The sequence below is a fragment of the Notothenia rossii genome (genome assembly GCF_949606895.1).
Source record: "Notothenia rossii genome assembly, chromosome: 3".
NCBI lineage: Eukaryota > Metazoa > Chordata > Actinopteri > Perciformes > Nototheniidae > Notothenia > Notothenia rossii.
In genome coordinates this window covers 37389630-37402848 of record NC_136901.1, presented here as the reverse complement: position 1 = coordinate 37402848, position 13219 = coordinate 37389630, and the positions used below count along the sequence as shown (strand labels likewise).

General features: G+C 44.2%; 1 protein-coding gene across 1 annotated transcript; it reads right to left on the bottom strand.

Moving 5' to 3' along the window:
• Positions 1–710: 710 nt before the first annotated feature.
• LOC307032885 (uncharacterized protein) lies at positions 711–12639 on the bottom strand (the record flags this gene model as incomplete). Its single annotated transcript, XM_079671161.1, has 12 exons — positions 711–1593; positions 1736–1818; positions 2430–2762; positions 2885–3268; positions 3525–3706; positions 3861–4089; positions 4229–4374; positions 9568–9844; positions 10029–10180; positions 10388–10673; positions 11011–11162; positions 12404–12639. 12 exons carry the CDS (start codon positions 12637–12639, stop codon positions 1522–1524), a joined length of 2532 nt encoding a protein of 843 aa, XP_079527287.1. The 3' UTR covers positions 711–1521.
• Positions 12640–13219: the final 580 nt, after the last annotated feature.

Genomic DNA, 13219 nt, shown 5'->3' with positions numbered 1-13219 from the left:
ACACTACATACTAATATACAACTGAACATCAGCAGGAGAGGACTCTTTCAAGTAGAGACACTACATACTGATATACACCTGAACATCAGTAGGAGAGGACTCTTTAAAGTAGAGACACCACATACTGATATACACCTGAACATCAGCAGGAGAGGACTCTTTAAAGTAGAGACACCACATACTGATATATACCTGAACATCAGCAGGAGAGGACTCTTTCAAGTAGAGACACTACATACTGATATACACCTGAACATCAGTAGGAGAGGACTCTTTAAAGTAGAGACACCACATACTGATATATACCTGAACATCAGCAGGAGAGGACTCTTTAAAGTAGAGACACTACATACTGATATATACCTGAACATCAGCAGGAGAGGACTCTTTCAAGTAGAGACACTACATACTGATATACACCTGAACATCAGTAGGAGAGGACTCTTTAAAGTAGAGACACCACATACTGATATATACCTGAACATCAGCAGGAGAGGACTCTTTAAAGTAGAGACACTACATACCGATATACACCTGAACATCAGCAGGAGAGGACTCTTTAAAGTAGAGACACTACATACTGATATAAACCTGAACATCAGCAGGAGAGGAAAAATATTTATTTTACCAAAATGGGCTTTTTCATTCCACTTTTTAAATGTGTTTATTTTTTATTCACAATAAGTATTAGAAACATTTGAAGGGGCAAATTATACATATTTCTGATCTCAAAATGCATCTCAAATAATCAAGTATTCACCATAGTCATGCATCATTTTGAAATGCAAAAACAGGCTAGCTTATCTCTTTAATTTTGTGACAATTAACTTCTTAATTTAACAGTACATGGCAGAAAGCAACTAATATACAATGCTTTTCTTCTGGTTACATTGAGTAAATCAAAACAAAAAGGTTTAAGGTACCTCATTTATTTACGCAAGTACACAAATACGTTCACATTGTTTCAACTACTCCCCCTTTACATATTTATCTGTCAATAGAAGGCTTGAAAAACAAGGCCCAAAACGCAAAGTTCAATTATATTGAGGATGACTTCAAGATGTTTGTGCTTTATACTGGAGTTTTACAAGCCAGTAAACAGACAAACTCTCCTGCAGCGTATTTCTAAACTGAACTATTCACAAAGGCTCCTTACACAGAAAACGAAAGAGGATTAAAAACAAATAAAATCAGTATTTAAAAACCGACACTAAATGCTCAAGTCAAACTGAAATTAGATACATTTCATCACTAAAAAATCATAATGTTGTTCACATGTTGAACTTAAATTGCCAAAAAAAGTACGTTACATGTAAAATGTTATGACACCTTGCTTAGACACTGTCTATTTTAGACTTATAGCATATAGTATATTCTTACACACAACTAACATTTGAGTTAAATTATTTTTCAACATCAACTTTTATAAAATGTCTCTCTGAGAGGGTTACTTAAACATTGAAGAATGTATACAAGTGAACAAGCATGTACAACTAAACAAGTTAATTCAATGGGAGGTTGTCATGGTTGTCCGGACATCTTCCAATTGATCTTGAAATCAGTGATTCCCATGTTTCTCATCTTTGCCTCCAGCTAAGAAACACAAATACCAGGAGTTACATTTGTCCCAACTTGAAATCCAGCCACTCATTCGCTAAAGTTCTTATATATTGTTAATAACTACGGAAGTAAACTGTTATAAATGCAAATATGAAACAAGATGTATTATTCTCACCTGGCTCACGATTTGTTGTTGGACGGCTGGGTCCCTCATGTCAAAGTCAGCACTGATCCTCACAAACGTCTTCTTCTTAAACGCTGAAGAAAATAGTGGTAATGTTATCGAATTTTATGACTTTAGAAGCCCTAGCATTTGTTCATTATTCTAGTACATTGACTACAGGAGTAATAGCATCATTTTATTTATTTTTTAAGCATTAAGTTACTTTAAGATTATCATCACAGAAACAAACTTATGCATTTCAAAAATATTAACAAATAGCTGGGTACCTGGCACTTTACATCACATCCATATACTCGATATACATGTATTTAATAAACATGCTCAAGGCAAAAAATAATGCATATCAACAATGGGAGTGGGGATACAAACTATGTTATTATTTTTCATCAGCAGTTAATCAAACAATTATGATTTTAATCAATTGAATTTAATATTTATGGTGCACCAAATCCTTTCATTTGAAAAAACACGGTTGTGGGATATCTGTCGCCACTATTTTAGTTTTGTTAGACTCTCTAAATACGCACTATTTTTGTGTTTTTCAGACTCTCTAAATAACCCTAACCCCTGAGATTAATGTTTGTTATTTTGAATAATGAAAAAGTTCTAAAGGAGGAGCCAGCTACCCGCTATCAAAAAGTGCCAAAAACAAATTGATTTATTGTTTGACCCCTGTAGCACTTACTGTAGCAGAGAAACATAGATTTGGTGTCGCAGGACCTGACGTTCCATTTCCTGTCGGAAACATGAGTGCAGTTGGGACCCTCTCCTAAAAGGGGTTGTTCCTGAGACAAGTATCTGAACGAGGAGTAACTCCCGTCCGACCACCTCCAGGAGTCTTGAAAGAGGCCGATCCAGGCCAGCTTTCCTTCCGGCACCATGCTCTGGACTTCCTGGTTCTCCGCCTGGTTTCTCACACTGAGCAGGTCTGTGTGGTGTTTCCTGCAGTAGCCTTGAGCGTCGGCCCAATTCGTAGCTGTTTCCACGAGAATCTTGCTTTTGAGTGCACCTGTTCTGCCTGTGAACATAGAAAGAATCATGATGCACCAAAACACAACGAAACCTTACTCGTTCCTGGAATAAAATAACATTAGCTTTGAATATATGTTGATGTGTGCATAATATTTTCCTTCATATTACCATCAAAGCATAGGAAGAAGTTAAGTAAGTCACATTGCAGGTCTCTCCATTCTCCCGTGTGTTGTATGCCTGCACAGTCCTGGGTGGCACTCTCCAGATTGGGTTCACCAGCACCCCAGTTCCTGAACTCAGCTTCACTCGCTCCATAATAACCTGACAGAGACCACCTCCAGGTAGCAACGCCTTCATACAGCCCAATCCAAAAGTCGTTGGGGTAATTCTCCATCTTTTCCATGACCCTATACATGTCCTGAACGTCGTTGATGGTGGCCAGGTCACCGTACTTCTCTCTGCAGTAGCTCTGGGCTTCAAACCATGTTTTGGGTTCATCGGGAATGAGAATGTAGTCTCGGCCACAGGACACATCGGAGCAGTAATCTTTAACTGTAATTTGAATAGAAAATGCATGAATGACGTAGCCAGAAAGTACTAGTATGAATGCCTGTTACACATGTCTTCTATCATGCTCGATTCAATCAGTAAAAATGTAACGAGGAACATTTTCAATTTTCATTCAGTAGATTATTCGATCTTTGGCTTTAACAAGATATACAGTATGGTCTGCAAATGGTATGAGCCTTACAATCCTGTTTGGATGTTTGCATTGTAAATAGATGGTAATACAGCGTTATATATTTACCATGGGGCGGGGGCAGCTGAGGGAATCTGTTTTGAAGATTTTCCAAAGTGCTATAGACCTCCACCTCGCATAGAGGCGGTGCTCCGCCAAGATGGATCACAGTCACATAGCGACCCACAATCCCACCGCAATCCAGAGTGACCAAAGAATATGAAGTACCGGAGAATGGGATGACCTCACAGCTGAAAAAGATAAAGGAGAAGAAGTATATGAAACTCTGCTTGATTTACCTTTAACTTCATTTATATAATATCCCAAAATGCTCTACCCACGAGACAAATTATGAGAAAATGGTTGAGTTATGCATTCGTCCAACATTGTCCAACTACATATTACCTTGTGTCGTCTACACGGACATCGTAACTGAAGCAGCAGTCGGAGCTGTAGGCGAGTTGGACTGCAGTCACACTGTAAGGAACCAGTAGATCCACTGTTACCCACGGACCTGGCATGTCGTTGGCTGCGCTGCAGGTGCGAAACCGATTGCCATCAATGACTTTGCTGGCCACTCTGTTTTCCAGACTTGAGGAAGAATGAAAAGCCAGTCCTCTCAAAGCCACGTTTTCTAGTGAGGGTAGAACAGAACCAAGAAAAGCATTCTTTACAGGAAGAAATATAACAAAGGCTTCTGTTTAATGTCAAGTAAACAATGCATTCTGGAGATTTAGGAGAAGTCTAAACAGCCATTATCATTTGGAGCTTACCAAGCAGAGTACCATACACCTCTACTTCACAAACAGTCAAAGTCTTCTGTAGACCAGGAAGGTAAACATGTACGAAGCGTCCTTCCATTATTCCACATTGGTAGTTGTATTTCTTCTCTCCCTCTGAAATGGAGATGATGGCACACCTGAAAGAAGGAGGAAGTTAAAGGGGAGAATGGTAGGTATTAAAGGTCACCCATTATGCAAATTCCACTTTTTCATGTCTTTGATACATCAACATGTGTCATCTCTGTGTAAAGAGATTCTGAAAGTTTCAGGAACAAAGATTCTTTCTCTTTTTGTCCTGATCCGTTTATATAAAAACCTGCCTGAAAATGAGCTGATCAGATTTTGGCCACTTTATGATGTCATAACGATGTTTTGCCTTGTGTAACCATTAGCCAATCACCAACCAAGGCAACCCCCCCCCCCCCCCCAACTTATCACCTGAATCTCCTCCTAGAGCACCATTGAGTTCTTTGTAACCAAATCTGTGGCGTGGGGAGGGGCTCCTTATTTTCATCTAAAGTAACAGACAGAGAATCAGCACTTTTGAAACGTTGGGTTACGTATTGTAACCCTTATTATATTGGCACAGGCGGAGCCCTCTACTGGACTCTATGGGTACTACCTTACCCTGCGAGCATTCTCCCACTGAGACTTCTATAGACGTAGCCGGCCTTGGGCGGGCCTACCTGAATGCGCGCGCATCACACCGTATAAAAGGAGGCCTCGCCTCCTGACTATCATCCTACACCTCTCTTCAGCGAGCGGAATAGGACAGACAGTGCCCTGAGTAGAGGGCTCCGCCTGTGCCAATATAACAAGGGTTACAATACGTAACCCAACGTTATATCTCTCACAGGCTCCGCCCTCTACTGGACTCTATGGGTACAGTGGGTGGAGCCCCGATGTATACGCGCGCTGTCGTCCAACAACAACATTCCACCCTACTAACCCTGACCGGCTTTTCTGGTCAGCAGCTGCTGCCCCACATTCTCGTTTAACCCGGTTGTGACCGAGGAGAAATCTGGGCTGTGGCTGACAGAGCATACCCTGCTACGCTTACCTCGCAGAAAGTGTGCTAATAAAACAGTGCCGGGGGACCTTGGCCTGTAACAGGCTGTGGTGGATCCAGCTCTAGCTGCCTGGATAGACTGAATAACACTGTCAGACAATCCACCCTGTCTCAGCCTGTCCCTCTCAGGAGCCAAGCCTGGAGAGGTTGGCCGAGAGTGGGTAACGCCCCGATTGCACCTGCCTCTTGAGACATCGCCCCCCAGAACTGGGGAACCGCCCAGGGCTGGCCCACCTTCATCTGTGTCATCTCTGAGTACCACGGTGCCCCGACGCGGTCCGGAGCCACAAGGAAGACTGACAGACGTCCTCGCCTCACTCTCCCCAGGAGAGGGAGAATGAGACGCAGCGGTGGAAAGGCGTATAGCAGCTTCCTTGGCCATGGCTCGTGTGCAAAAGCGTCCACCCCCAAGGGTGGGTCGTCGTTCAGGGTCATGGAGAACCACAGGGCACAGTGGTTGTTGCGCCGGCTGGCGAACAGATCCACTTCCGCTCTCCTGAACTGGGCCCAGATCTGCTTCACAACCTCCGGGTGAAGCGTCCATTCGCCTTTCAGGGGGCCGCCCCTCGACATGAGGTCGGCCCCCCTGTTCTCCGATCCCGGGATATGGAGGGCTCTCAGGGATAACACCAACTCTGAAGCGCATAACCAAAGCCTCTCCGCTGTGGTCAACAAGGCGGCGGAGCAAACTCCACCCTGCCTGTTGATATAAGCCACTGTGGTGCTGTTGTCACTCCTGACCATTAGATGTCTCCCTTGAATTAGGGGTATGAAATGCTGGAGGACTAACACTACCGCCCGTTGCTCTAGGAGGTTGCTGTGTCGAGACTCTGTTAGAGCCCAGTGCCCACCTATAGCCCTCTTCAGGCAGGTCCCTCCCCATCCTGTTCTGGATGCGTCCGTGAACACTGTGATGTCCCTGTACCCGCATAGTGCTCTCCTTTAGATAGCACTCCCTGCGGTTCACCCCTCTCATCTGCGCATGCCCACTAGCCACCTCCTTTACAGGAGCTAAAGCTCATGGATGTATAATAAGAGCTGGATACAGCGTGGGAGGCGGGGCCTCATTCATTCCTATGAGATTTGCTCATTGGTGCATGATGGTAAAATGGCCCAACTTTTGAGAGAGCAAAACGTCACAGTTTACCCGGCATGCCTGAGAAGTACCCGTATCTGCGCTCATAGCGCATGCGCAACTTTAACCAAAATGCTCGTTCACACATCAAGCAGGTCAATTTGCGTACACGTAACAGCACCGCACGTTCATGACAGCATGGTAATGATTTCTTATTATGATGGATTTGATATTAACGAGGCGGCAGTTAGCAGCTAGCGGCTAGCTAGTAATTATGCTAATGTGAACATCAGTCGTTATGTACTTATGGTTGGATGCGCGTTCATAATGCAGAAGGAAATAACTCTCAGAATAACATTATTAGCACATTATTACAACTTGAGGAACGAATGTTTTTAATCAGGGCTATACAAGTGTTCATACTGGGTAGTTTATTTAGTTTAAAAAAAATTATCCAACGATTTACAGACCACTCTTTTCCTATGTAAGTCAATGGGAAAAAGTGTTTCCTGGCCTGGCAACCAAAGGGAAGTGTAGTACCGCCGTTTGGCCCCACGAACATTTTCATCTGAGTCCGGCGCACTTCCTGGGGGCTTGCTACAGCTGGGGCAGCGAATGGGGAATTTGCACGGTTAACATTGTGTGTAAGTGTAGCCTTGTGGAAACAAAATACACTTAGATTTGGATACAGATCAACCTCATTCTTATTAGAAAACGTAGTGATCTGTGCATTATACAGGGAGGAGGCGGGATTCGCCCCCTCGTCCCGGGCGGAGAGATTTTCTCCCCCCGCCAGTCAGATCCGTAAAGACGGAAAGCCCATCCCCGTGAGTACCGGCACGCCGGTTCCGCGGGGTGGGCCGAAGAGGTGGAGGGCGCCGTGGGCACGGGATCTCCGTGCCGGCACCTCTGCCTTCGTCTCACCTCTCTACTGAGGTCTTTGAACGCACCGTGGCCCGCCCTCGGGGGAGGGGGGCCGTGCGCGCCGTCACAATGCCGTCTCTTTGAAACGGACATTATGGGGAAAAATGGAATTGTGGAGAGAAATGACTCTTAGTCTTACTAGTCTTTACTGAATGCATTTTTCCCACACACACACCTCACTCCAGAACTAGAGTTTACAAACATAAACCACCGTTCTCCTGCGGGGGTCCCTGAACGCACCGTGGCCACTCTCACGAGGGCCGCGCGCCCACGTATTAACGCTGTATTTCCCATTGCAATGGTAAAATGCATTAATCGGAGCTATTATACCAGGCAAGGTGTGTTCTCTGACAACAGCATAACGGCAATAGCGTCTCTTGAACCCGCACAGTGCTTTGGCAGCACTCGATTTATTCCACTCACGTGCACACGCCCACCTGCTGGCTCCCTATACTGGGGTTTACAGCAGGGGCGGGGAGTGTAGGACAGTGTTTCTTCCTCTGGGGATTGGCAAGAAGCAGCCACGCTGCGACTACTCCTCATCCCGTGAGCAAGGAGATCGATCCAAAGAGCCCTTCCGTAAACACGGTGGCTCCCAGGAGATCAACACGATTCTCTTTGGAAAGTGCCACGCGGCGTGATATCCCAGGGACATCACACGGCGGGCAGTGGCGGCTGCCTGTGATGAAGTAGGGTCGACCCTATATCATGTGAAGCCACCGAGCACCGGTCCCCGGGGGAGCCGGGCCTGGGGCAAGGCCCATGGACCAAGCTACTTATTCGGCCTTGCGGCCCAATAATCGCTCTGACCTGGTGAGGGGGGGGCATCTCTAGCAATGAGTGAGTAGCCCACACACCCGCCACCATGATCATCATCCAGGGAGAGTACAGCCCTGGGCGGTGGACTTCCATGGATGCCAGACCCGGAAGGAATGGCAAACGTGAATGGCACCGCCTCGGCCATATCCTGGTCCCCCAAACACTCGAAGAAAAGGTGGTGGGGATCGGCGCCTGCTATTTCAGCCAGGGCACGAAGGACAGGCCCGGGTCTCTAGCAGTGGCGACTCCCTGGACGTATGATAACTCTTTCTTCTTCTTTCAAACGTCTCAGTCTCTCGCGGAATCACTTCCGCTGCTGAAGAGAAAAGGATGATAGTCGGGAGGCGAGGCCTCCTTTTATACAGTGTGATGAGCGCGCATTCAGGTAGGCCCGCCCAAGGCCGGCTACGTCTATAGAAGTCTCAGTGGGAGAATGCTCGCAGGGTAAGGTAGTACCCATAGAGTCCAGTAGAGGGCGGAGCCTGTGAGAGATATAACAGGGCTGAAACAGAGGGGATTATGGGATGCTGCAATGATCTGTTTGGTGTTTCGAGCCAAACACTTCAGAAAGCATGTTTTGTATATATCTGAGACCTATAATATATTGATGAAAAACAGTACGTCATGTCAATAACCTGCTTAAAAAACTGAGGGTTAGGCTAGGTTTCTTCTACAGGAACAAGTCCTGTTTCTCGCTTGAAGCCAGGAAAAGGCTAGTCACTGTGACCTTTTTACCTGTGCTGGACTATGGTGATTTGATTTATATGAATGCACCTGCCAATTGCCTGGTCAAGTTAGATGCTGCGTATCACTGCGCACTGAGATTTGTGACGAACTGTAAAGCATTAACCCATCACTGTACCCTGTATGCAAGGGCTGGTTTGCCTTCGCTAACTGTACGGAGGCTCAGTCACTGGTACATTTTTATATACAAAGCCATGTTAGGGAAACTTCCATCCTACATCTGCTCACTGATCTCACGGTGAATTGTAAGTGGATACTGCCTGAAATCGCATGCTGTGGTTTTATTAAATGTGCCAACTGCTAGGACAGTCGTAGGGAAGATAGCTTTTAGATGAGCAGCTCCTCAGTCTTGGAATAGTCTGCAATTGAAATGGAAACTGAGCAATCTGGTGCCACTAAATGTTTTTAAAGCTTGGTTGGATGCTACTCAATCGGAAGCTGTTGGAACCTGCTCATGTGGATAGTTATTGTAAATTGTAATCCCTGTAATGATGTCGTATGATTTCCTTTTTGTTGTTCTGTTTATGTTTTTATGTTTCATGTGGAACCTACTTGAGCAGGTCTCCCTTGAAAAAGAGATCAATGATCTCAATGGGATACACCTGGGTAAATAAAGATTTGAAATGAAAGTACAATAGGGGACCTTAAATGCTATTGCGTCAAGTAAGTTACTGTATCTTTTGTTCGTGCTTGTATCACCTCTTGTTGGTAACGTCCTTGCTTAGACCGATGCGGACCTCCGCCCCATTCAGCTGCTCCGAGCAGCAGTCTCCTGAGCTGAGGATAGACACAGCAGTTATGCGGTAGATACTCCTCAGGTCAAGTTGCCACCACGGGTTGTCTTGCAGTGCGACTGAGGCACAGGTTTCCAGAGTATCCCTCGGCCCAGGGTGCGCGTCTATAGCCATATGTTGAGAAGTTTGTGTAGAAGCAGGTGCTGAAGACAGCATGGGTATTCCTCTTCGTGCAATATTAGCTGGCAAGAGTGTTATAAAGGGCAGTTATGACAAAATTAATGAAAATAATAATCTGGAAATTGGTGCTTTAACCATAGAATCAATACTTAACCAAATTGTGGAAATGTATACTTCATGATGTTCCCATAAGAAACACTCCATCAATTAATCAAGCTTGGATGCCATTGTTTATTGACGCATTACCTCCTGTAAATTGGGTAGTGGTGTACACTTTGACCTCACACATCTGAAGTTTCGTATTTACTCCAGGGAGGATTATGTTGACGTAGCGTCCTTGCATGTGGTTGCAGTTGAAGGTCACGGTAGCATTACTGGTCACAGTGATGACTGCACATCTAAAGGGGGGTAAAAGGGACAGTTAGAAAATGCATATTGGCTAGCAATGGGTACCCATTATGTCACTACTTTAGGAACAAGATGCCTTATGCTGATTAAGGCCAAACTAAACAAAGTCGGCCTACCCATTACCAAGATGAAAATATCCCACATGAACACAATGTCAGTGTGAATAATATTGTAAAAACAAAGTGTCTTCTCATCACCTGGGATTGTTGTTGCCATTGTTCTCCAGTGAGTTACCAATGCGTATTTCTGCCCCATTCAACGATTGGTCGCAGCAATCTGTTCTTCGAAGGACTTCAATGGATAAGATGTCATATGGACCCCGCATGTCCAATCTCCACCAGGAGTTACTATTCGTCAAAGAGCTAAAACAGCTCCGGTACAGATTTTGGTCTGAATAAGGTTTGCCATCAATGGCTAAGCTTGGTGAATGGTCAAAGTCATACTGTGATGACGCCTCAGCCACTCCACCCAGAGCCACATTCACTGCAGAGTGAGCACAGTGACAAAGATTTTTGTTTGCAATGCAAAATATGTAAAACAACTACACATGAAAGCCCTTAAAGGTCACCTATTATGCTAAATCCACTTTTTCATGTCTCTTCTACATCAACACATCTTCGTAAAGAGATTCTGAAAGTTTCAGGAAAAAAGATTCTCCCACTTTTTGTCCTGATCCATTTATATAAAAACCTGTCTGAAAATGAGCTGATCACTTTATGTAAGTATTAAAACACTAACAATATTGTTCAGATATCTACTTAATTATGTTACCAGAGCTTAATTGAATCAGCTCTAGGTGCCATTGTTTAGTGTTTGTTACCTCCTGTGATGGGGGTTGCAGCGAACACTTTGACCTCACAAACTTGAATCATAGAAGCAGATCCTGGACGGATAATGTGGACGTAGCGTACTTGCTTCTGGTTGCAATGGAAGGTCATTTTAACTGAACTGCTCACAGGGACGACTGCACATCTGAGGGAGGAGGACAGACGGGAAGTACAGTACAGATTTAAAACTTCAATCAGTGATTCCTGGCAACTTACCTCTCCTGAAAAATATTCAACGTGAACATAAAGTAAGTGTGATGTGATAAGTTCCGTCGCAGACTGAAAAAACACCTTTCTCGACTGCACCTCGGCCAATTAAATCTCTATAGGTCTACATATGGTAATAATGTTCTAGCACTTAGAACGGAATGTTTTAGTTGAAGCTAAGTTACTAGCGCTTTGAATGGTTTGGCTTAGTTGAAGCCAATGTATTGGCGCTTTGAATGGTTTGGCTTAGTTGAAGTTAAGGTACTAGCGCTTCGAATGGTTTGGCTTAGTTGAAGCTAAGGTACTAGCGCTTCGAAAGGTTTTGCATAGTTGAAGCTAAGGTACTAGCGCTTCGAATGGTTTTGCATAGTTGAAGTTAAGGTATAGCGCTTCGAATGGTTTTGCATAGTTGAAGTTAAGGTATAGCGCTTCGAATGGTTTTGCATAGTTGAAGCTAAGGTACTAGCGCTTCGAATGGTTTTGCTTAGTTGAAGCTAAGGTACTAGCGCTTCGAATGGTTTGGCTTAGTTGAAGCTAAGGTATAGCGCTTCGAATGGTTTGGCTTAGTTGAAGCTAAGGTACAAGCGCTTCGAATGGTTTTGCATAGTTGAAGCTAAGGTACTAGCGCTTCGAATGGTTTTGCATAGTTGAAGCTAAGGTACTAGCGCTTCGAATGGTTTTGCATAGTTGAAGTTAAGGTATAGCGCTTCGAATGGTTTTGCATAGTTGAAGTTAAGGTATAGCGCTTCGAATGGTTTTGCATAGTTGAAGCTAAGGTACTAGCGCTTCGAATGGTTTTGCTTAGTTGAAGCTAAGGTACTAGCGCTTCGAATGGTTTGGCTTAGTTGAAGCTAAGGTATAGCGCTTCGAATGGTTAGGCTTAGTTGAAGCTAAGGTACTAGCGCTTCGAATGGTTTTGCATAGTTGAAGCTAAGGTACTAGCGCTTCGAATGGTTTTGCATAGTTGAAGCTAAGGTACTAGCGCTTCGAATGATTTGGCATAGTTCAAACTAATGTACCTACATGATTCTTGTTAATCTCTACCCTCCTGGTTGAATGCACTTACTGTAAGTCGCTCTGGATAAAAGTGTCTGCCAAATTAAATGTAATGTTGTGCTGGGGGGAGAACAAAATGAAAACCCTGTCCGATTGTCAGGCTAGTTTAACCTATTCGATCACCTGGCAGTGTTCTCCAGTGAGCTACTAACGAGGATTTCTGCCGAGTCAAGTTCATCGCTGCAGCAATCTGTTCTTCGGATGAGTTCAATGGTTGAGATGTCAAACAGACCCCCCAAATCAACCCTCCACCAGGGGTCATTCTCCACCAGAGAGGCAAAACAGCTCCTGTGGATAAAATGGTTTGATTCATCGCTGCCATCAATTGCCTTGCTTGGTCGATGTTCGTAGCTCCACATTGTCGAAGCTACAGCCGCTCCACCCAGAGCCAAGTTAGCTGCAGAGAAAGGACAGTGACAAAGATGTATGTTCGCCATGCCAAATAGTAAAACATCTAGACAGGAAAACACTTGATGAGAAGCCGAAAATGCTGTTAATATGTCTTTTTTCACTCCATAACATTTTTGCAAGCTGTCGTTTTGTTTCTCAAATGTTAGCAGTTCTTCCAAAAAGTGACCTCCCTTGTTTTAAATGCCAGAAAAATAAAATACAAATGCTCTTAAAACAAGTTTTCAAGACCTGCAGATATCGTAAATAACTGTTTAAGGCCGAAGGACAATACCTAGACATTGTTGAATTGTTAATTATATTATAACTTAAGGGTCTGAGTATTTCTTCTATCCTTGCTTTTCATACTAAACAGTCACTTACTTGCCTGATGAGTTATCCTCAAACTGAAAAGTAAAGCCCCTGCAAAAACAAATATATATCTAATGAAGTCTGTTCGATACACAATTATAGTTTCCATGTGGCTAAGAAATATATTTTAGTTTCTAAACGTGGCCCACTGACAAATCTGATATGTCACCATCAAGGATC